This window comes from Heterocephalus glaber, unplaced genomic scaffold (assembly GCF_053883595.1).
Source record: "Heterocephalus glaber isolate CG9 unplaced genomic scaffold, H.glaber_assembly_v1.0 deba00001472, whole genome shotgun sequence".
NCBI classification, from domain to species: domain Eukaryota; kingdom Metazoa; phylum Chordata; class Mammalia; order Rodentia; family Bathyergidae; genus Heterocephalus; species Heterocephalus glaber.
In genome coordinates, this window is record NW_028258315.1 from 50,208,091 (window position 1) to 50,233,787 (window position 25,697).

Here is a 25,697-nt window from a genome sequence, read left to right on the forward strand (position 1 = left end):
CAGTTAAGAATATGTGTGTTGGGATGAGCTGGCTGCTCTGTAGACAGGGTAACCTTGGGATAAGTATGTCTTCTTCTTGGCTCTCGAAGAGCTCTAGTTAAAACCATTTCTGATTCAGCCTGGATCTTAGGACATAGATGGAGGCCCAACCGCCCCAGTGAAGAAAGTCATCCCAAGGCCAGCCCCTTACATTTGATCCTCAACTCTTAGAAAAGATGCTAAGTGAAGAAAACCACCTTGTCCCTTTAAAAAACAATAAAAGGGCTGCAAAGAGATCTTGGTGCCTGATCTACCATAGCACCTCCTGAATATTCCTTGTTGAGTGAATAATCGGAGCAACCCACTCCAGGTTAGAAAAATTTTCACTAACTGCTGATGCCTAACAGTGTTTCTCTGTAGTCAATGTCCCCTTAGAAGCAGGCATATCACACTTTTTATAATGGACTTAATTATATAAATGATCCTTTATACGGTATGTGGCTTCCTATCAAACTGGCACCTTTGCCAAAGAAATGAAGGTGGTTAAGCAGTGGTGCAGAAGTCCTTAAGTACCACTGCTCCTGGAACATTAACTGCTCTGAGATCCTCAGGGGAAAGACAGTCTATAAATACGGAGCTTTATGGTTACCCTTAGTTACTTCAGTTTTTCAGAGCATCATACAATCTGTCCCAAGTTCCATGTTTTATTTCTGTAGTGGATTCTGCTGTCCTATTTTATAAATCGTGTATCACGCATTATGTTGCTCTAGTAATTTTTTAAAGATATTGTTCCATTATTATTTTTACTTGTCTTGAAAAATGGAAATGGGTGATAATGGAAAAGAAGGCCTGCTGGTAGAATCTTTTATTTAATTTGCACAGCGGAAAGTTATCTATGAATGTCTACTGATCGAGGATCCAAATTCTTAGAGGGAAACAATCCACTCCTCAAACCATGAATTTATAGCAATTTATTTGCCTTGTTATGGACTGGAGTGTTCTTGGAGAACAGCAGGAAGGTTTTTGGCTGCCAGAGGAACAAGGAAGTATACAGAGGACGCAAAAGCAAATGGCTTGCAGATGAGACACGAACAGTTTTGTAATGATAAAGCATACTAATTGAAATTAGTCACATAGCTTAGGGAAGGAATCCAGAGGATGCAGAATTTATTTATTTATTTATTTATTTATTTATTTTTGCCTTTTTGCGTCATGAATGTAAAATGTGCTTATAATTTTAATACTATTCCAGATAGCACCGCCTTTAAATTCACACTTCACAAGACTCCAGGGAAAGTAAGTTACTAATGAATGATATTTACAGTGGCAGCATCTAAGTGAGCTTTCATTTACTCTTCTAAAGTTAAAGTTACTGTGTAAACTACAAGTGATTAAAAGAAACAAAGTAGGGCCGGGGATGTAGCTCAGTGGTTCCATCGCCTGCCTCGCAAGCGCAAGGACCCAAGTTCAATCCCCGGTACCAAAAAAAAAAAAAAAAAAAAAAAAGAAAGAAACAAATGAAGCAGTTTCTCCTATTACACGCTAAAAATAAATATAATTACTGAAATGCTAAGTTCAGTGAATTTGCCACTGAACTGTGTAGAGGCACATCCATCAGGAGCCTTAAGATGCTGCTGGAGATTGAGGCAAAACAGTTTTGCAGGACACAGATAGGTACTCAATAAATATTTGCTTAATCAACAGTGAGAACTAGGCTCCTGTCAGTATCTCCTCCTTTCCTATCCTGTTCCCATAATGCCAAATGTCTCAACTGCTTTTTCACTATCCCTTTTAAGATTTTTTTCTCTATTGCTGCCCTTCCCCCAAGAAACTATGTCTGGAACGGCACATTACCAGCACAGAATGTAAGAAACAGTGTCTGGGTGCCACGGCCCCGATGGGGGACGCATGAGGTGAAAGTCTGCAATGGCACTGCATTACCAGTGTCAGACTGCTCTCCATCTAAGTTAGGGAGATTCTTTGGGCTTATCTGCTAGGACAGTCTGGGTAGGTAAAAAACACAGGAACACTGACCGAAAGGATACTTCTCCCTCCGAACTCTTGTGGGATACCTGAGCACTACACCCAGGTACTCAAGTGATGCTAGTGTTCTGATAACTGGAGAGACAGCTTGGCTGTGTGGTAAATGAGAAGTGCAGTAAGTACAAGGCTCATGCTGGCTGTCACTCAGCTACCCTGGTAGCTCCTTCTGGGTGTCATCTCCCTCTTGCTCAGACTACTGGTGGATTCCTCTTCCCGGGACCAATGGTGACATAACCACTGCTTGGTTCATCAGTAGAAAACAAAGATTCTACGCAGTTGTTGTGTAATCTTGATTGACTTGCTGGAAACCTAGTTTTCTCTTAAGCACTTCTACTGTTTAAATAATAATAGTTTACCAGAAGTGAGACAAACTCAGACTATCTAACCCCTCAAAACAGATGTAAAAATGGACTTTAAATGAAGCGGGAGAAACACAAAGCTCCGCTTTCTCTTTAAACTCGTGAACAATAGAAGGTCATGTGACGCAGTGGCCTATCATCCAGCACATTAATAGCTGTGCTAGAGTAATTACACTTGTGGTATTTTTGCCTCAAGTGAAATTCTGAAATAAGAGGATGGAAATTATGATACTGCTGATAAATATTAATAAGTGAACTTTTAATTTTTTTGCCACAATATTCAAAATGCTAAGCATCCTGCTAATGCTGAAGCAGCCCAATGTGTTTGCCTCCAGGGAGTACGATGCTTTGTGCACTTAAGAAAAAAGTTTAACGGAATTAAAATTTAATATCTAATTAGAGCGAGGCTAATATATTTTGAAATGAGTGGGGGAGACATGTGCCTCTGTTGCATATTTGGGATGGCCATTAATCTTACCTGTAAAGCTGCATTGAGAGGTGTGCAGTAGGCGTGGCTGCTCTGCATGTTTTTAATAAGGGAAGGGTTACTGTGTGAGAAAAAAAAGATAAAAACTCAATGTTAAACACAATCGACCCATGAGTTCCTAGCTAAGTTTTGTTTTAAGCTTACTAGTAGCCTTCCAAATTTGAAATGCTCCCCACTAACCAAAGAAAAGTTAAGCTTTCTCCCTCTCCCATTGTACAGGATTGGTCTGTGCAGGCACTGCTTGGGACAGACTTTGCTGTTCAAAGAAATAAATATAAAGTTCTGACTTATGTTAAAACAGACTTGGGGACTCCCTCCTTGTAGCAGTTGCCCAACTCCACAGGAAGGCAGCTGGGACAGTGCTGAGGAGTCAATGAGCCCACAGCAGGTGGTCCTGGAATGAGTGGGAAGAATCTCCTCTGACCCCACGCTGTCCAAGGCACATTTACTGGGGGAGGAGGGTGTGCTGATCAAAGAGGGAGGCTGCATTGCAGTCTGTCTTGTAGAGCCAGATCACGGAAGCATGGGATGATCTGGTGCTGTTTCTGTATCAACTGACCAAACGAAGCCAGACAGCAACTTAGATCCTAGGCCTAGTAAGAACTAAAATTACTAAAAACTTGTACAATAGAAACTGAGTGGCTTCCAGTAGGAAATTACCTACATTTATCAATGGACTTTTTAAGGAAGTACTGTATGCATGATATTATTTTTCTCTACACTTGGAACATTTTATTCATTTCATTATATCTACACTATACTGAATGAACAAATAAATTTATCCCAATACATACACATTTTAACTCTACATAAAAATCTCCTTTTCACTTGAAGGAATTATGGGTCACACAAATACTTAGTCATAGGGCCCCTGCAAGCTGCTGAATCAAAACACAATTGAAAATTTCCATTAAAGACACCAAAAAAGCATTATTCAAGGCACTGGTGTTCCAAAGAGAAACGAGAGAAATACATGTACAAATCACACAATTTAGTTTCGTTGCAGAAAGCTGTGGCACTGCTACTTGGTGAAATGCAAAACTACATGGGATGAGTCAACCATGCAAAGCCAAAGCAACAGCAGAAAAAATAAAACAAAAGCAAGTAAAGGCTCTTACTGTGCGACAAGCTCGTCAAAGTTTTCATCGGGGCAGTATTTGCGAGGACGGCCTCGTTGAATATGGCGGCCACGTTTAAACTCTTCATCATCAACTGTCCAAAAGGACCCAAACTCATCCTCTACTCTGATAAAGCACTTATGCAGTGAGAGGTTGGTGCGAATGGCACCCTGGGATAGGAGCAGCAGCAAAGGAGATGAAGTGGCAACAAAAGGAGACGGGGTTGGGGGCAGAACAGACATCCAATACAGGGAACAGGAAAAAGAAAATAAAATGCAATAAGCATAAGCAAATGGTTTGTGAGGGTTAATATGCATTGCCACCTAAAAGCTACTAGCATGTGATGCAACAAAGACCAGCAAGCAGGGCAGGGGGACTGGTGGGTATACAAAACAGGAGGGATGAAATGCTTTTTTGCTTCCCTTAACTGAGACAATGTGAAACCAGTTCTTTGGTCTAACACCATCTAGCAGCCAAAGCCTCTACGTTATACTTGTTAGCACAATCCAAGCTAGGCTAAGAAGTTCAAACATGGTGGACGTACCCACTGATCTTTTGTGGCCTTCTTTTTTGGAATTCTACTTCATCCACTGTCCATACTGCCCCTTTAACGTTTTCTACTCGCACAAAACACTTGTGAAGACTAAGATTATGACGCACTGCATTCTGCAGCAAGTATAAGAGAGAGAACATTTACATTTTCTGTAAGAAAAGACTCCAACAATAGCAGTACATTCAGCCTAACAGTCCACATTTGTAAAACCATCCCCAAGAACTGTAGCTACCACCCCTATGGAGGACATTCTTGTGGTTGAGGGTATCTTTTCTGATGAAAAAGCCCTGAAAGTATAAATTAATTGTACTTTGGTATTTTAATCTAGTCTCTGGTTGTACCTAACCAGAGGAAATATTAGTAATATGCATACAACCCCGAAATAGGTTCCATAATATACCTCTGAATATACTGTTACTATGACTTCAAAATGTATGACACAGAACTAGTCTTGGGAAACTCATCTACCTCTCATTTTGAAAAGGGTGGTTTATTAAACCATGAAAGATGAAGACTTAGTTAATGTTAAATATATGGCAATATCTGCCTTTAAAAATGCACATGGGTTTTATTAAGGAGAATTCTAAACAGGATTTTACCATTGAGAGTATCACCTTGTACAGCCAGAGGGATCAGGAGGTGAACTAACCCCCAGGGGTTCAGTATCCATGATCAAGGTCTGTCTTCCCTACTATAATGTGAAAGCTGGCACTTATTACAGAGTGGCTTGATTAACTGAATGAATGCCAAGGAATGCATGAGCAAGACTCTTGATAGCAAAAGGACTATATTTTTGCAGTTCAAGGCTTTTGCACACAAATGTTTCCAAGTCATTTCTGGCCATGCCTAACCTGAGACCCTTCAGGTTTATAATCTACTAAAATCTACCGAAGAGTGGGCTCTCAATTCAAGAGTGATCAAGAGTGAGCAGCTTTCAACATCTCATCTTCCCTTTTAGTGTCAGGAAAACACACAACCTTGGTTGGGTCCATAAACAAGCATGGCTTCCCTTCTTTAGTCCTGCCTCATTGAACTTACTGATGCAAGCTTACTGTTGGACCTCATTGGAATAAGTGCCTCGATGGGACATGAGACATTAATGCATATGCTGCACCTCACACACTGTAAGTCTTCATGCAATTTCAATAATGCTGCTGTTGTTCAGCCATCCTTCACCCTGAACCCCTCTCTGGTTCACCATCTGAAGCATTTGCTCTCTGAATTTAATAAAGGTGGCAAATCTTGATACCTTGAGAGATGTTTCAACTTTTGGACAATCATTGGTGACTATGAAGATTTAGACTAAATATTTTTTTTTCTCTGAAAAGGAATATTTAGAAGATAATGAGACAACTTTTAGTGCATGGTGTAATGAAATGCTCACAAGGAGAATCTGTGGGATAAATTCGCCAAGAGTTTTTGAATAATATCAATGGAAATGGGGTAGGTTCATGATATTGAGGAGACTATTAAAGGATGTCCTTCATTTAAAAAAAAATCTTGATGGGTTTGCTTAAAAACAAAACTCTTAAATACACTTGATACATCACAATTATTACTTGGTAGGGTAAACTTTGAGTATAAAATCGTGACCTAGCCTTTAAGCAACAGAGTTGCACAAAGGCATAGTATAAAATGCTAAACGTCATCTCCTTGAACAATATGGAGGAGATATAAACAAATACAGCCAAATTTCCTTAAAGAATCTGGAGACAGCACGTATAAATACAGGACACAGCTGGGAGAGAAATGGACATTGCTTCTGTTTTAAAGTATCAAGATGTACAGAACTCAAAAGAGATATGAAGTTACTTCTGCTAAAAGAATTCCTGTACATCTGCCTGAACAACACAGCCATGTAACTAAGATGCAAGGGCAAAACTTAAGTCTTGTTTTCCAGGACTTCACAGTAGCAGAAAGCAACTAAAAATCAAGAGTTTTCAAAAATGATGAGTGAGCTCTTTTCAGTCATAACTTTAAAGTGGGCATTTCACCTTTTGTCTGAGATCACAGTACCAATAAGGACAGAGAAAATTATACGTATGTATGAGTCATTAAGTACTTCATCCAGGGTTTATATTAATGACACTTTCCTGCACTTTACAAAAATGAAAAATTTGCAACTGAAGGTTTGAGCTTAAATTTATATTCATAACTAGTGATTATTTTAAAATTTGATCATTTGGTATTTATAAAAGGCAATTTGAAGAAAATGCTTATTTCATTTTTCTATTTTCTACATTTTTAAAGGCATTTGTAGCTAAAGAGTCTTTGTATTTTACCCTCCAAAGCAAGCTGAAGAAGAGGGCAAGATTTTGAACATATGTTCCCTTCAGGGCCCTTGTGTCTAATGAATTAATGCCATGGTTATATTACTTTTCTTTTTTTCTGCAGTACTGGGCATTGAATCCATAGCCTTTTCACTGAGTTACATCCCCAGCCCCTTCTTTCTTCTTTATTTTGAGGCAGGGTCTTGCTAACTTGTTTCAGCTGGGCTCAAACTTGTGATCCTCCTGCCACAGGCTCCCAGAATGCTGGGATTACGGGTATGTGATACCAGACCTGGCTTCCTTTTCTTTTAAAATACTCATTTATTATAAACTTAGAGGAAATGTGTTTTGGTTTTCTCCCATACAAAATTAAGGTACTAGCAGGGAAGGCATGTATTTCAATGAAAGCAAGTTTTCTTGTATCCTATAATAAATCCCTATCAAGTTAGACAATCCTAAAATGTTTGTATTAAAAGTGTCTAAATGTTTTGGAGTACAGGGATTAGAACTGAAGATGGTAAAAATACACACACACGTCAGAGTGCACGTGCCTCTTCTATAATCGAGAATAACAGACACTAGAACCAACTGCTGTGCTGGGAATGAGTGATATCACATGACCCCAAGCATTGTTGGGGAGCATCTAACAGAGCTATGGAATTAGCAAACGGTATTATAATAAAGTTCCATAATTTAGAACCTTTTTCTTCCTCAGGTTATCTATGAACCTCTGAGGGACACTCTCCTAATTTAAAACACTTTGTTGTCCTGTAAGAAGTATCCATTTACAGTGCTAATATTCGTATTGCACAGCTGTCTATACTAACTGCATTGATGAGCTTTTATCCAACCAGTGGAAGCTGTGTTCAGTTTAATAATTTCTCTGGGTCGCTAATGGTGAAAACACAGGTTACTTCTGCCTCTCTGCCAATGTTGCTGTCACTGAACAACCAACATGAAGTCTGTGTAAGAAATAGGACAACTTCAGTATCAGGGCAAAAGTGTCATCGCCTTTTTTCTACGTATTCCAGCTGGGGAGAGATAGCTCCCCTGACTGGCCCATCCACACATCTGGTGCCAGTATGATGGGTGTTTTCCCTCTTAGCATTTCAACAACAATGGAACTTACTTCTCAATCAAATATTCCTATAAATTGGGTACTCTGAGTGTATTAAAACAATATAAATTTAACTTTCTAGTAGACCAATAACTGCATTTTATCAGCAAGTACCTCTGCTTTATAAAGGTCAAAATCCAAAGCTAAAAGAGGCCCAAGAGACAGCTTACCTTCCACGTGGCTGCATTGCGTCGGAAGTAAGCAAACATTCGTGTGAACCAGTTATAGATTTCATTTAGTGTTAGCTGCTTTTCTGGAGATTCAAGAATGGCCTGTGAAACAAAAAAGTATGAGAAGAAGATAATATATGACCAATTCAGAAGAATCCTCATTATAGTTTCTTAAAAATATAAAAAACTGTGATTCAGAGCTAACTCCTAAGAAAGGATTCACAAAATGATCTAAGATTAATGGTTGTATTTAACAGTTCAATAGCAAAACTCAAAATGGAATTATCTAATTGTTTTGAGTTTTTATTTCTGTTTCCGAACAGAAATATTAATTTATTAGTCATTCATAAAGCAGAATCAAAGAGAAATGCAAAACATTTCACTAGCTGATTAAAGCTCAGTAATTATTTAGAGCTCAGATTAATTCTAGGGATCAGAGATTACTGTAGCTTGTGATAATTGACTTGCCATCTTTAAACAGGCTCATTTTCACTGTTGTGTGAAATGAATTTCCTAATAATCACATCGTATTGTAATACTTAATCAAAAGCAATTATGTTATATATTACAGTTTTTAAAAACCTTATAGAAAAGGTTTCAGCATGCTTGCATACTAAACGGTTTTAAATTTACTTCATCAATATAATATATCCTTGTACATGTACACCTTTTGATATAATTTCACATACGTGTTTACTTACCTGCCTAATTAAAGATGCATATGTAAATGGTGGTCTAACTTCTGCGTTCTTATAAAATTCTTGGTTCTGCGCAATATCTGCTAAATAAGAATCATTGTCCTATTAATTATCACTTTTTAAAAAGGGGCTTATGGGCAAGAATCACATGTTCCAGTTCTACATGTGGCAAAAATGGAGTAGCTACCTGAAGAAATGGGCACGTTGTATTTGTCTGAGTACCGCCTGCGGATGGGTCCCACCGTGTGCATGCTGGTGGTGGTGATGACAGAGGGGCCTTGGGTGACGGGAGTCAGGGGGGCAGTTGGAGTTGTTGGAGTATGAGGTAAGCTCTGTGGAGAAGCCTCCGATGCGGACTTGGAGAGTGTGACACTTGATACCAGATTGAGCTGTGAGGAAAAGAATATGGTTTAGAAGACCTTTAGAGAAGCAGAGCAACCAAGAAAGCATCTCATGTCCAGGAGGCATGAGATAGAGAGGAGGCCTGGCTAGTGTCATTTCTCTCAGTAGACATGTTTATAAATGATTCACTTAGGTTTGGTGTAAGTTATCTCTTGCATCACTCTTTTCCACGAGATAGGTATTTTCCGAAGACTGCCAAATGGAAGTTTACAGATGCTAAAAGGGATTATCCAGCAGAGCAAGTTTGAGAAATCCTGGGTCAAGACAATTCTTTAATCACAACCCCCTTTAAATAGCCTACCAAGCCTCAGAATCCTCAGGAGCACAAGGGAGGAAAGATGCTGGAGCGAAGACCACATGGAATACAAAGGTGTAGACCTGAACTGTTCAAAAGAACTTTCTGTGATGTGCTAGCCCAACTGAGGAGCAGTGTTTATTCACTTTTTCTAAAAGTAGCTTTTGTTTAATTTTAATGGATTTAGATTTAAATGGCCCCATGTGGCTAGTAGCTGCCATGTTGGCCAGCAGGAGGATGGGCTCCTCAGCTCCATCATGAAACTTCATGGACATGGGACTCACTACAAATGTCTGGCCTAGCCTCATACTAAAGACTGGCTCTTGGCCAAAAGCCATCATTTATTCCTATCAGTTGGCAGAGACTAATCTTTAAAAGCTTTATATGCAATGATTATTAAACTAGCAAATAAAGGACCGTCATCTATTAATTGAAAAAAACATGGCCTATGAGAGATCGAGAACTGTAAGATTTCTGTTGATATTTTTCTTTCAATGGGGCCAGGGATTCAGCTGAGTGGTTCTGCTGCCTGCCTCACAAGCACAAGGTCCCGAGTTTGATCCCTGGTACCAAAAAAAAAAAAGTCTTATTTTTCTTTCAAGTTTCAGATGTTCTATGCAAATGAAATAAACTACTGATTCAAGTGAGGAAGTGAATTATTATTTATATGAGGTAGCACATAATGAATGAGTACTCTTCTGATTTACTGTATATCTTACCTTCAACTTATAGTGCTATTCTTATAAATACTGGAAGGGACAACTCTTTTCCAATTTATTGGAACAGAATTAGTATTCTGCAAGTTCAGCAATGAAGAACTTGGTTGTTTCCAGCATATATATTACCATTTACAAAACTGCTATCTCAGACATAGAGCATTCCCTCAATCCAAGGAACTTGAGTAAAGCAATCTTGGTAGCACTTTCCCAAACCAGGTTTCAACTCACTCCCATATAGTAAACCTATTTCACTATAGTTATGGTTGATCTTAAGCACAAGACATCATTTGTGAAAGGTATTAAAAAGGAGAGTCCTCTGAGATCTTAATCAAAGCACATAATAAAAGAGAGCTCTGACGTGTTAAGAAGACACAAACTTTACTCACACTCCAGTAATGAGAAAGGCCAGGAGAATCCTCCCTGCCTAGTATGTTTAGGGGAGTTCCAAAGGATAAAAAGAAAGATTCACTACGGCTTAAGAAATATTCATGGAAAAATGCAAACCTGGTGCTGAATGATGGGCTGAGAGCATTCAGTCGTGCCCTCCTTTCTATTCTCAGCTTGAAATGTTGACTAAGCAAACCACAGACCACCACCACCCCCATCCCCAAAGCTGGAGAAGAAGCAGCCAAAGAAATAGCATAACTCTTGCCACCCCTCCCTTCCCCAGCACGCCAGGCAGATACAGTGAGCAGCCATCTCAACACCCCTGGAAATCTGACCCGGTGACGACCACAATGCCCATTTGGAAACCTAGTGCTAACAGTTTAGAGCAGCAGCCAGGGGATGGGGCAGAGCTGAGAGGTCAAGGGGGAAGAGTTGGGGCTGACCTCCTTCTCGCCTCAGGCCTTAATCACGGACCAGGTCGAGGAACAGTATGTATTAGAGCATCTGCTGGAGCAGAGGGTCAAGGAAATTAGTGCACAAAGCTCATAAATACACAGCTTTTATAATTCAGATGCTGCTGAGCCAAGAATATAAGAATATTTCAGAAAACTCATGGAAAACATTTACAGAAATGTTTTAAAACACTTGCCCCTGTATGGTTTCAATGATGAACATACCACCACTACTACAGGAGATGTTAGTCATATTTTACAGAGAAGGAAACTGAGGCTCGTCCATATTTCCAACTTGGACCAAAACTCAACCCACCTACTCAAATGATCTTAGATACTCTGTATAACCTCCTTATGCCTGTTAATGGGAAAAATAAAAGCCAGTTTCACTTCTCTGTTATGCTCATTTTCAGAAAAGCTTCAGTGTGTAGCTTTTAACCCTGTTTATAAGTGACATTCAATAAACATTCCTGAGACGCCATAAGGTGGCTAGTCCTGTAATGACAAAAACAGGAGTAAAACGCACAACTGATGCCCTTGAGCGCTCACCATCTGAAAGTTCCCACTGACCAAAGGCAAATATACACAAAACCCATACAACAATTCTGAGGAGCAAGTCTACTTCTTGGCTTCTATTTTCAGGTAAAGACCATTACCCTAAAAACGCAACAAAAATTACTAACACAAATGTTAAGACATTTTAGGGACACATGTTTCTTCACAGTTTTGGGGGGGGCGTCAAGGGCAACTGGGTTCTAGTTTAGTTGTCATAAATCCACACTCATGTAAACCTTCAGCAAGTGCCAGCCCATCTTCTTGGCTGCTCATACCCAAAAATAGACCAGTTCCACTGACATGTCATCAAATGCAAAAAGAATCTGACCCTTGCAGCCTCCACAACGATGCTAATACTTGGACCATTTCCATGAGTAAAGGTAACAAGGAAACAATAAAATGCATCCAGGTTAGCACAATCCACAAAGAAAAGAGACTCAGGCCAAATTTTCTGGATGCTTTTGAATATAGGTGGCAAGTGGAAATAAACACAGAGCCAGAAGAGAGCAGAGAGGGGTTTACCAGCTTGACAAATGACACTGCGATTCACACCCACTGCTGGGCTGTCTCTAATAAGCCACAGAGGAAGCAGCCAATCTCAGCTAATTACCAGATAAAAATGTATTGTAAGGACTCTAATTAGGAGATGTGGATGGAGGTGATCTGGTGATTAAATGCTGCATTCGAGTGACCCCACCATCAATGTGCAGTGGTGCAAGATGTCACTGGAATATTTTGTAGAAACAGTAATTTTATTTCAAGGAGGGGAGGCAGTAATATTTGTAATGATGGCTATGAGGTAAACTAATTAAAAGACAGTTCCTAGAGGAAGAGGGTGGCTGAGAACAGCTGTGGCCATTCCAAAATCAAGTGCCAAGTCTCTATAGAGGAGCTGCAGTCAAGTGGAAAATTTCTGCCTGACCTCTGACCTTGCTATTAATTTGCAGGAAAACTAATGACACATATACATATTCCCACAAAATTGTTCTAATTGCTAATTTGCCAAAAGAGCCCAGATTCCAAATTAAACATGACTAGCCTGTGAGGGAAGGAAGAACAAAAAGCTGTAAACTCCAAATAGACGGTGCTTTGCCACACAAAATCATCTGAAGGCTGAACCAACAAGTTAATGAAATGTCAACCTTGTCAGCTGCTGTGGAAGTTTCTTAACTTTTAAACTTTTGTCTGACAATCACATGCTTGTCTTAAGGAGAAACCATCTTCACCAGGGAGAGAGAAGATGGAGCATGAGGAAGGATTCAAAACAGGCTCTGTCTAAACCAAACCAGCTCTTTCAATTAAGGTCTCTGAAAAAAGCAGACCATGGAAAAAAAAATTAGTAATAACCACAGACCTAGAAGAGCAAATCAGGAACAATGTGGGTTCTGCTGTAATCTTGAAATAGTCATCTTAATTGTAAACTATTAAATCTTAATATAATCATCAATTAGAAATGAAAGCATCTGTGTTTCATGTTTCTGATTGTAGTTAATGTTTTAAAAAAGATAATTTTTTCCGGGGCATGGAGCAGGAAGGGATTGGACTGGGAGGGTTTCTTTTCCTGATGGAAAGCCCATTTTTCTTACTGTGTTCTTTTTCTATATAAAAAGAAGTTGCTACGTTTAGAAAAGTTAGTAACTGATTATTTTCTACATGGCAAGTTTCCATGATGTGATGATTTCAGCAAAGATAATCTCTTTGAAACTCTGGCCAAAAGTTAAATTCTTATGTCACTTAATATTGCTGTAGGTTTTTAAAATAAAAGTAAAAATAATTATGCTCTCAAGCACTGTCTTTGCCCTCAGTTTGATACAGACAGAATCTCCTGGACGCTCTGCCATCAAAATGATTCCAATGCTATCAGCTATCCGATATTGTACTTGTCCTTTTAAAAAAAATTTTGGAGTTTTTCAACAGCAATCTCCTCTCCTGTGTAAAGATGATGAGTCACTCACATTTAAAAAAAAAAAATAAACAAATAGCTGATGCAAACCCCAGAAAGAAACAGCCTTGTTGTGAGTATTCCCATAAGAACAGTTTTTTATTTTTGTTTGTGCTCTTGCCTCACACAAAAACAGATTCTGAGAACAAAAGACAAACCTAAAACCAAAACACTAAAGCCAAGGCTGCATAGTAGGGACTTTCAGGCTAACACAACTGGTTTTTATGCTGTTGATTTTACTGGCCCAAGTGGCTTAGGTCTGGCAGGAACTGCAGAGTGCCCAGTGGCTACATTTCTAGGCATGAATCACTGAGTTCAGAGATGACCGTGGTGCCAGACTGTGGGGAGGGCAAGACAGTGGGCAGCAGCTGGAGGCCTTTGTTAGGAGCCTTTGCTTTCCTTCTCTGTCTCAGCCTGGCTGGGTAGGAGATGCTCAGAAGGCTGTACAAACAACAAAAACAGCCACACTTAACACGAGAAACAACAAAACCTGTGTTGAGTTGAAAAGGGGTGACTTAATGAAATCCAGTCCGTAACGCAGCTTTTGTGTGTTGTACTTGAGAATCCTTTTTTTATGATGGCCTGATATTATTTCCCCAACTCTAAAGCCAAGGCCCCAACAGCCTACACCATCAGCCATTCCTAGAAGAGTTAGCAGGCCCTTTTTTCAGAAGGGGGCACTTTTTCTAGTAGCTAAAAGCTATTTCAAAACAGTCCTAATTGCAATGCTTAGAGTACCAGAAAATGTGTAAAAAGGAAAATCTAATACTGCATTTCATTCCAAATGTGCTTTGATATTTTCTTAAAGAAGACTCTATAATTATTTGCCTACCAAATCTGAAAGAATGTTGTTTCTCTGGGATGAAGAGTGGTTCTCTTAAGTGCAGGAGTACCCTAAAGCCCAGCGAACCACCCATGTATTCATGCATTATAGCACAGGATTTACAGTGTTCTCCTGACAAATAATAGTGAAAGGTCTTTTAAAGTAATCCTTAACAAGTTAATAAAGTACTAACAGATAGGCTTCTTGTTGTCTTCTGAGTTACACCTCCCTCTCCCAGAAGTATCTTAGCAAGTTCTCCATGGGTAAGCATAGACAACAGTAACCTCCAAGCTGTATACTACAACCAGTGGTGTTTACTTTGAGAATGTCAATACAGTTGGAACAAGAGATTATCAGTCGTTGTCATTACTATTTTCTTATGCTTCTTTTTCCATCAGTGAGGAAAGAATCTTTTATAACTTAAAGTACACCAAGCTGGCCACTCTAAACCTGTGTCCAGAATAGTCTTTCTACTCTAGGTATCCAAATGCTAGAGCTTACACCTGCCCTGGTAAATATTTACAGGTTCTTTTCCATCAGGGGCTCATCCTTAGTAACATTAAAATAAGAAAACTTTATCTCACTTAGGTGATGCTGGCTATTCCTTTCCTTTCTCTACGCTGACTCTCATTACCTACCTTTCTTTCCTAGCTCCCACCCTCAGCATCACAATGACAGGTGCACCCACTGTTCATCACAAGAAAGGTCCAGGATGCTGATTTCTTACCACTTGCTCCTATTCACCTTTTAGATTGCAGCAGAGACACCACTTCTCCAAAGAAGTCCTCTCTGACCTCACTTTCCAGTTCACTTACCCTACTCATGTGCAGCATAGTCCTCAACAGTGTGTAAAGGCTGTTATCTGCTATCTTCCTTCACAAGATTCCAAACACCTCACTGACAAGAACAGGCCTTTCTCATCTGACTACTCATTGCTCAGTATATCACATACCCAACAAATACTGCTGACAGAATATAGTGGTACTTTGGTTCACGAACTTAATTCATTTCACAAATCTGGAAAAATGGCCACGTTCATGTTCATCACCCAAGGCAGTCTGCAAACAAAATTTTGCCAAATGCTTCTGTTTGGGAACCAAATTGCTCGCAAACGAATAAGTATTCATGAACTGAGGTACCACTGTAGTTTGATTTTTGAATACCAAAATTCTCCTTCCAAAAACAACCGGCACTTTAAAGCCTGGTATAATTCTGAGAGGAAAGGCTTTTTCACATATGATGGCAGCAGGAAGACACATTACTGAAGGAGCTGGAGGAACAGAAAGCTGGGAACTGCTGTTCTGGTGGGGTCCATGCTTCCTTCCTGGTGTGGATCAACCGCAGATATACATCTACAATCTGGGACACTGTCCTGAGATGAGCACACCTTTTAAACTATCCAGACCTGAAGATAAGCTCTACACTGGGATCCAGAAAATACATCTCAGAGCTGATGTCAGAACAACCCAAGAACATGTTGGCACCCTCTTCGAGGCAACGAAGTGGGGATGAGTTGGACAACTGGATACAACAGATGACACTTACTACCCAAATGGCATTTAGTGAAGGGCAACATTTACAGCAGAGTGTTTTATCACTTAGTGACTAAGAATTTTTAAATAAACACAAAGTTCTTCTTAAATAGAAATGGAAAAAGGAAACAACTTCATAAACTTACTCGAAAGGTTATAACATGAAAAGTCCCCATCTATGGTTAGATCTGAATCTCAGTGAGTGCTTGTTTCAATCAGATTCTAGAAGGATATTCATTCAAAAATACACGAAGCATTATATCATTCAGAGTGGAATAAATTAATTTCAGGGTATAGGGAATATTTTGTACATTAGGATCAATCACTAGATAGCTCAGGTCTCTCAAGTTGAAAGCATCAAGGGTTTGCAGTACGCGTGTGCCTTTTTTCTTTTCTTTTTGGCAAGGAAGTAGAAATTTATGCAAAACATTACATGTCTATCTTTTATAATTAATTTTCCAATGCCTCACCTATACATATTTTAATAATTCCTGATTTATAAGATGGTATCTATAATAAAATTTTCTATTTTCCAATAAATGAAAAGAAGGCAGGTTCATTCCGACAACAGAGTGTCACACAATATCTGCTTGTCAGGCACCAATTTTTACTTCTTACATGTAAGTTAAAGGATAAGGAATTTATAATGCTGCCTGTGAAGGGAACCACTTTTCATACACAAATGTGATTTTTTTTCCGCAAAGGGTAATACAACAGTACATTTACATAAACTAATCCAAACAATCTATGTATTTGACAATGGCAAACCTCACACAGACGGCCTATTGTTGGTTTACATCTTGGAGTTCTTTATATTGGCTTGTAGCGCTGCTCTAGCTGTCAAAGGTTTGACTTGGACTCTAAATAAATGGTTATAGAAGTGCTGTGCAGCGATATTGGACTTCTTTGCAAAAGAAAACCTGCTGTGTATGAATTCAAAAGCTATTAATTTTTCAGTCAAAAATATTCGTGCCTATTTCTTTTAATAAAGAAATACTGTGCTGAGCTACTAAGAGATAATGTTGACTAGTGGTAGAGAATTTTCAATAGAGCAGTTAAAAATAAATTTAGTAGGAGGTCCCCTTCAAAGTTATAATTTTCTAGAACGTAAAACATTTCTTTATACTAATCAAGACAAACCTTCCTGCCCTGTTTGTTCTTCCCCAGCTGCTTTTCCTGTTTACTGTTGCTTAACCCTGGTCCACATGGATATTTGCAATGGTCCTCTTGCAGCCTGGTACAGTGCTGCCAGCCAACAGTCAGCCCTCTGCTAGCTGGGCACTCTTGGGGATCTCCAGCTCCATTTCTTCAGATGTATCCCTCTTCTTCCTGAGGAGCACCATGATCTAAAACAAGTCTGTTACTAGAGTGCCTCTGCCAGTAGTGATTCTATCTCTGTTGTTCTTTATCCATGGAGGAACACGGACCATCTCATTCTCTCCCTTGATTCTAGGAGTAAAGATTCAAACCCTTTATCCTGGAAAAAATAGTTTCACTAAAACCATCTGAAGACTGGACAGTTCCAAGGCACTCAGCCAACTCATTTCAAGGTCTCAGGAACTGGCTTTGCTGAATTCATGTTCTTCTAGGTACCCTCCTTAAAAGGGGTTGGAAGGAAAAGCAGAGTTGATGACTGATTCCACAATATTGAATGGCTTGGTTCTTTTTTTTTCTTCTTGGTTCTTCTTTTTCTTTTTGGTAGCCTATCCCTTCAGTCTTAACAGCCATTTACTGTGAAATACATGAAAACTAAGGACTCTCTTCTAGTAAAAATGGATGTGCGAAGTGTTTAATGATTTTATGTCCTATATCTCAGTAATGTGTTCTGTTTCAGACATTAATTTTGTCTGCCAACTGCATCTTGGCAGGCTACCATATTTGCTGGGTTAATAGTCTGACTCCGTTTTATTTCTATCACCATAAATCATACATATATGGGTGTGTGTTTGCTTTATTTATAGAAAAAAATCAGTCAAAACAGATAAACCAATACTTTGCTATTATGCTGCATCATTGCATATTGATTAAAATTGCTGGTACTAACTATAGATTGTCAACGCTCAATTAATTTTCACACAGTGACTCCCAGAAAAATCAAATAAAGGCAGTGTACCTTTAAATTTTACAAATCTTAAAACCAAGGAGCAAAGCACTGTCTCCATTTTGAATAATCAGTTTAAGATACTAAGAGATTTTCAGAAATAGAAGCATATGAGAGATACGATGGCAAAAAGGATTAATTCATTACAAGGAATGAGGTCCAAAGCAGGACTGAGGGTCTAGATGTCATTCTTCTGCTTCAGTATGAATTGCCTGTGGTGGTACGGCATCTTTCAAAGTCCAGTAAAAGGAAACAAGGCAAGAAATAGGAGATTCTCTAAAAGTAAAACGCAAACTCAATGTGCCAAGTTTGGTCTCCTGACTGTGGAAGAGTAATTTTTCACTTCAGAGTTCTTAGGAACCATTAGATGGTCCCCATAATTTAGCCTCTCACAATTCTATTGGTGGGTTTCCTCTTTCCTTTGCCTGTTACAGTTAAGCTGGACTACTACATGCTCCTTTTCTCCTACAATGCTGTCTTTCAGCTTGCCCAGGCCAAAATGCCTCTTTCTTTTGTTATCATAGTCTGCATTTCTGCCATTCAGAATGATTTCCTTTTTCTATAGAGCTCTCACAAAATATTTTAGTTCCTTCGTTTAACACCAATCACTCTGTTTCAAAGAAGACCTGGTTGCTGGGGTCTCATGGGCGAGCACCATGTATGAATCATGCTGTGTCTCCCCAAATGCCTTAAACAGTTAATGGAACTGAAAGCCTCTGACAAGTCACATCAGCCAAGGGAGCTATTCTCCTCCCCATGCTGGGATGGGGAAGCAGAAAACCAATAGCATACATTCTGCTGTTGTTTTGCCGCTGGGTGGAGCATTACTTACGGGCTGAGGGGCAGCTTTGGGTTCTGTGGACTTCACATGCAGATGGGTCATCATGGCTTGCAGCCGCTCCTTGTCTTTTGCAAGCTAGCAGGAAGAAAAGGCTTTGTTATTTTTTTGAATACAGATAAAAGACTGTTTTAACACTCCACATTAGACATATTCCAAACAACTATGCCATCACAGCACATGACAAAATCGTTTTGATTGCTTAATTGTTTCTGAAATCTATGGGACCACTGCCAAACTCCAAGTAACTAGAGGGGGTGTTGTAAGTTTCTCAACACAAGATGCCTTAGGCTTTAACTGGGATATTCTAGACCTGCTGGCACCAAGAAGTTGCATGGAACATGGACAGCTAAAGACAAATGTGAATCATGCTTATTAACCATCCTTATTCACAAGGAGGCCAAAGGAAAATGAAGTAGGCAGCTAGAACTCATAAATTCATCTGTTGTGGTTGTGGAGAAACTCCTAGACAGATGGATACATCTGTGCAAAATCAGTTTCATCTTCTTTATGAGTAAGCACAGATTAAGACAGTGCTGGCAGGTGACACTGGCAGGGAGGAACAGGGATATAATGACTGATGAGGGCCTATCTTCAAGTGAACACAGAATAAGCGCTCATTTATTTATTCAGAATTTGAGGACATGCTATGTGCTAGTCTCATATTAATAATGTACGTATCTTTATTCTATAAAATTATCTTCTGATATCAGAGATAAGTCTACTGGATGTACGTAGCAGACACTCACTGCTTATCGGATAATACAGTCTTTATGTTTGCTTTGGACTGCTTAACATGATAATTTTGGTAACTCAAGACAGTTGAGCATAGGCAATGTGTTGTGACTTCTGTAAAAGTGGAAAATGAATACATAAAAGATAAAGATACTTTTAAGAGAACATCTATGGCACAGAGGGGAAAATGCAGATGAAATTAATGAGACAGAAAGACAGGCAGAGAGAGAGAGAGGGAGGGAGGGAGGGAGAGAGAGAGGGAGAACACATGAGAATGAATGAATATAGTTTTATTTCAGTACTTTTAGAAAACATTGGTCTTAGGGAGGGACTTGTTCCTTGTATGTCACATCATTCACCTTAAAAAACAATTTTTGAAGGTGCAAAAATTATCTCAAAAATTGAACATGTTTCATTTTTTTTAAACAAAGTTATTTAGTGAGGTGACAGGGACTCAAGAATTGGGAGGAGGCAAAAAAACGAGAAAAGGACAAAATGAGATGAGAAAAGGCTTTTAGCTTACCCTAACTGGATGACTCAGTCTCAAGCCATATCACATTGGATTTTTTATTTCTTTTTATTCCCTTGTGGTTCAGGGAGGAATAAATTAAGAAGAAAAAAAAGCCTTACAGTATTAGCATTTATCTTTCAATAAACAGGAAATGAAAATGATACCATATTAGGAGCCACTTTATGTTTTTTGCTAAGTTATTGAACAGCCAAACTAAAAGACTCTCTGAGCACATAATGTGAAAGGAATTTAGTTTTCCAAAGTGGTTCTATTAGAAAAATTAAAATGTTGGGAATGACTTTTTCTACAGTTATTTGTTTTTATGTTAAGTGTTCTAAGTTTTTTGATGTTCAGATTAAAATGTTCTTGGATTTTAAAAAGTTTGGTTTTAAAATTGACATGGACCAGAAGAATTAAGGCATACAGGTTGCTCTTTTTAAAAACAAGAAGTAGCCTGCTCTGCTGAACAATACCAATTAAAGGGTGAGAGGTGTTATTTACTGAAGAGTCTGCTGAATACTAATTGTGACTTAATTTGGGGGGTAAACAGTGTGTATGTAGAAATTACATGACCAAGTTTGGTAAAAGGGAAATCCAAATTCCCAGCTTTGTTATGTGATCCAAGCATCTAGTGGGCTGACCTTTTACTGGTCAGACAAAGCCAGTTAACACCGTTGCAACCACACACCTATGATGTGTATACAACGGCCAGATTCATAACCCTGAAGACAAATGCCTTTGGGAATATTTTCCCACAAGAACATTATTTGAAATTAATTATCCATCTTCAAGTCCCAAGGACCTCATTTCTACCATCCTAATTGTGCCTTGAGGCAGATAAGATTACATACAGATGCAAAAATCCCACTTCTGTGGTTATTTGGTTGGTGCAAACTGACAAGTAATATATTTCTGGATGAGTTTTAGATAATCAATTTTAGCCCTAACATAAGTTGTTTTTAACAATTAAACTTGCCAGATTCACTTTTTTTTTTCCTTTGGCAAAAAGGTGAAACATTTACATCTTTTGAAACTATGTCTTCTCTCTCAGATGTCTGTCTTGCATCTATCACACTCACTGGTCCTTCAAAAAGCTTTCCCACTCTTTATTACTTTTTAATGTCGTCATTCCATGAGGTCACCATCCCCATCAATTTTTCCAGCATCCTTTCATTATTATGATATGAGAATACAAACACATATTAGCAAGTGTATTCCAGTATTCCTTCTTAAACTGTACACTCCATGAAAAGCAAACAAAAAGAGGCTGAGCAATACACTCCAAAGGTCAACTAAAAATCTGGTTGGCAAACTTAAAATTTTTTTTAAATGCGATATCAAAAGGGAATTACTCTCTAAAAGCTGTCCTAGTGGGCACGAAATGAATATGTGGCATACAGACATTGACAATGGGCTCCTTGTGGGGGCTGCGAGTGCAGGGGTTATTGTATTTAATTACAGAATCTGCACACCAATTCTGTAGAAGCATGGCAGAGTGAACGTGTTGAAGAATGCATGCCCAACACTTGCACTGTGCTGGGTTCATATTCTGGCTGGTCATCTGAGCCCTTCCTATAACTCCTCCATGTATTTACTTTCTCTTGCTAATTATGGAATAATCAGTTCTGAACTCTGAAGGATTGCTCTGAAGATGAGCTAAGTTCTTGCACAGAACAGGCCCAACACAGTGAACAGTGTTTTATGAATGATCAGAAATATTTACTTTCTTTTTTTAAGAGATATGATTGGTTGAGTATATGATTAGAATGTGGATTAACATTACAGGGATTCAACTGGCATCTACAGTTGTGGTAACTGGGAAGAGAAATAATTTTGCTATTTGCAATAAGGGAACAGAACAGAAAACATACGAAAGATTAAGCCTACTTTTCGTAGATTTATCTCTTTGGTTTTTACTATTTCTTCCCTTTATTCTGGGAAAATAGCTTCCCCCCCCTTTGGATGATATAGGTCATCCCCTCTTCTATTAGCCATAGCCTCAAATTAGGTTTTAAGATTATCTAGGCTGTGGAAGATGGGATCTTGCGTATTGCTCCATGACAACAGCCGAAGGCTAGGAGGTCTATCTAACATCTTCACAGATAGAAACTATGGAGATTAAACTCATTCTTTTAGCAGAGAAAAGGGGACATGATTTTGGGTTCACTGAACACCTTCATTTTACGAGTTTGTTGGAAGGATAAACCATTTTAAGGTCAATCTAGCCAGTTCTTCCTTGTGGAAAACTCTGCTGAAATAAATGAAGGGTTTTGCACATGTAAAAATGCTACAATTATTAAGAACATGTTAAGAAGATGGATCACGCCTTCACCAAAGACTGCTGTGGCTATTTCAAGTCTCCTAGCCCTAATCTCATGTTTTATCATTGGGGAAACTGAGGTTCCCAAGATTAGCGTATCTAAGGTCATGAAGCTGAGAAGGGGCAGAGAGGAGAAGGATCCTAGTTATATGATGCTTGGTCTGACTTTCCCACAATGACACGATCATAACGATTACCTGGTATAATAATGATAAAACATACTTTGTCTCTGCTCCTCACCCCCACATGGATCTACTGAGGCAGGCCTCTGGGGAGGAGCCGAGGGACATGGTTTTAACAGGCCCAATGTTATGAGTAGGCAAGTCTGGCACCATGATGACCCCCATTAAACTGAAGACTCACTGCAATCTGTCCAGCAAATCCAAGGGAGGATCTAGAAACAGGTACTTTTAATAATAGAGCCCAAGTGTCCAAGTGAAAGCAGGTAAGTTTAGAAGACCCTACTCTGCCATGGACTGATTCTACCTTCAACAGTGGCTGTGTAGGTTTCCTCAGGAGTTTAGCATTCAGTGATGATCCAAACAGGGTAACTTGATTTAGGCAGAGGCAGAGTGTATTCAGTTACTTAGGGTACATTCAGCTATGTTAGTCTCTAAAGTGCATATGACCAGTAGAAGAAAAAAACACACAGAGCAGTAGCTACAGGAAGGAGTACAATTCAAATTCTTCTACCAAACGGAGCATTTACCAAACAGTTATTCTTTACTCATTTTCTTAACCTATGGTAATGCCATGCCTTCCAAACTCAGCACCACTAAAAAGTTTTAAAGATTTCTTTGCATTCAGGTGGTGGGCAATCTATGGCTCATTTCACCCCAAAGAATTTCCCTACTTTTATTGTGCTCTGTCACCATCTTAACATTCCTCACATGTTATTATTAAAGACTCTCTTGACATTTAAAGCAGACGCACACTAATACTCAGTCATAGTCTAGGAATTCTAATGCTTTCAGAGTTACGATTTTAAATTATGAAAAATAAGTGTCTTGGTGTTCCAAAGAGGACGTAGAAGCGAGACACCCAGACACATTCTCTCTTCTTTTCCTGGGCTCCAGTCACAAAGCACTGGCAATACTAGGCTATGATGCTAGGATCTCGGTGTTCCCAGCATGTTCTAAACTTACTCTGAGCTCTGCTCTGAGGCAGAAGGGTCTGTAAGGCCACTGGTGTGATAAAGTGTCCTGAGTACTGCCTTGAATAGGGTTAGAAAGGTCCAAAGGGGGACAACAGTACAGATAATATATTTGCTAAAGTCTAGGAAGCTGGTGTGACTACAAATAGCATCGCTAATGGTAGAGTAATCACATGCAAAGTCCACACAGTAATTGATTTGTGTTAGGATTAATGTCTCCCTCTGCTATTGAAACTTGTGCACTTTTCTCCCTGCTGACATTTTCTTAGAGCTTACAGTTCCTGCTGTTGATGATTTAGAAAACTTCAGAGAGTTCCCAAAGTCACTGGGCTCAAGCCTTGCTGGCTGCCAAGGACTGCTTAGGAGAGTGTTCTGGGGGCAGAAAGGGAAATGGGCCCACAAGCTGGGTTTTAAAACCAGAGACTGGCAACTCACAGAAACAAGCGCAGAACCCACAGGGCCACTTGGCCTCTGCACTCAACTGTAAGGCAGTAAGAGGAGCATGGGTTACAAAGGCTGGGCAGCCTCCTAGGCTTGGCCTACTACTCAATGCTGGCTCAGACAACTGCATCTCCTTTCTAAACCCCAGTGTCCTCCTCCATCACACGAGGGAAGTACAAGTTTCTTTGCTTCTAGGAGGCCCAAGGATGGTAAAGATCATTACAGACTGAGTGCTACCTTTTCGAAGAGCAAGAAGAAACATTACACTACACATGTCCATTAGATGTAAGACAGACTGATTTTAAAAAGTTACTTTTTCTTTTTTAAGTGACTGAGAATCCAGGAAAGAGGGTAGTAGCTGCTCAGAGGGATGGTAATGATTTGATAAAATTAGGAGTGTGAAGCACCTGGGGCATATACATTAGTAGGAACTGAATAAATAGCCATCTAAGTGGTTTCTGAGATCCTGTGTGAACTCATTTCAAGAATAACCTGGGGCATTCAACAACTCTCTCCCATAGCCAGTGGCCTGGCCAAGTCATACCAGTGTACCCAGGGCGTTCTCCATTTTGAAACTAAAAATCCCAAATCCTGGGAACCTCCTCAGTCCCAGGCAAGCAAACTGAGAAAGCTGGTCACCCTACTTTGTACTGAACACAGATGAATTTTAAAAAGAAATGTATTCTGTAACTATCCTCACCCACCCTACAGTGTGGACAAATTTTCAGGTGGTTTCCTTGCTCTGAAAGTCCTTGCCAACATCCCTTCCCGTGGTCATCTTCATTGTGCCCTGTCTCTTAAAAACTTTGCTTGGTGGGGCAGTAGGAGCTTGCTGGTCTGTCCTCCCTACCAAACTGCATGGCACTGGAAAGCAAGGACCACTTTATCTGTATCCAGAGCTGTGATGAAAATTGGTGCTTCCTCAATAGTGACTGAATGGGGTAAAATTATTAAGGAACAAAAGCTACATACTACTCCATCCTTTCAAGCAGTGGCAGATCCACCTTAGTTTGGGTGATTCCTTTCCTCTTCCTGCTTTCAGTGCCTATTTCAAAAGCCTTCTGGTGGAGGTGGTGGAGGAAACTTTTCCTGAATCCCATGCCTCTGACCCATGGAGAAAATAGATCCTTTCCAACATTATTTTTTCATTCAAAGGGTATTATTCACCAAGGAGGATATACAATTTGGCAATGTTTCATGGTCACAAATATAACCTAACACTTGTCTACGTTGTCACACAAGTGTACCTATCCCACTAACGTCTTACACTTTCTAAGAGAGGTAAATTCTAGCAGATGTTTTCTTGTCTGCTAAACTGGATGGGTTCCCCTTCTCCCACAACGGAATTACGACCCAGTCACTGTGACATTTTTGCATTATCTCATCTACAGCCTGAAAGTTGGGGCTCATAAATATGTCCCACCTGGGGGAATTCAGGTTAATGGGGTTAATATGAATTGAGATCCTGAAGCCCATGCCCAGTGGACAGCGGGTGTTCAACTACAGCAACTCAGTGTGCTCCTTTACTACACCTTGGCTGTGGCATGTGAGATGGGAAGTCTTTACACTCCCAAGTATTCCCAGTTCCTGTGCCTGTGTTCCTCTGTCCTGGCGGGGGTGGGGCCTGTGGGGGAAGAGGTGCAGGTAGGAGCTATTGACATTTCATAAAATCATGTATACCCACAGGGGTAATTTTG

The 25,697-nt window shown here is 39.6% G+C and overlaps 1 protein-coding gene across 13 annotated transcripts in view; it reads right to left on the reverse strand.

Annotated features, from left to right (window-relative positions):
* Nucleotides 1–25,697, reverse strand: part of Foxp1 (forkhead box P1) — a 471,410-nt gene that overhangs the window by 11,046 nt on the left and 434,667 nt on the right. For 11 of the 13 annotated variants that reach the window (XM_087181341.1, XM_087181338.1, XM_087181340.1 and 8 more), the window contains 6 exons: nucleotides 18,835–18,918; nucleotides 8,982–9,183; nucleotides 8,798–8,877; nucleotides 8,097–8,198; nucleotides 4,531–4,652; nucleotides 2,860–2,929 (listed from right to left, as the gene is read on the reverse strand). In XM_087181341.1, coding sequence (XP_087037467.1) covers nucleotides 2,860–2,929; nucleotides 4,531–4,652; nucleotides 8,097–8,198; nucleotides 8,798–8,877; nucleotides 8,982–9,183; nucleotides 18,835–18,918 — 660 coding nt within the window. The remainder of the gene's footprint in view (nucleotides 1–2,859; nucleotides 2,930–4,530; nucleotides 4,653–8,096; nucleotides 8,199–8,797; nucleotides 8,878–8,981; nucleotides 9,184–18,834; nucleotides 18,919–25,697) is intronic. The other 2 variants (XM_087181343.1, XM_021266034.2) reach the window with 1 other exon arrangement.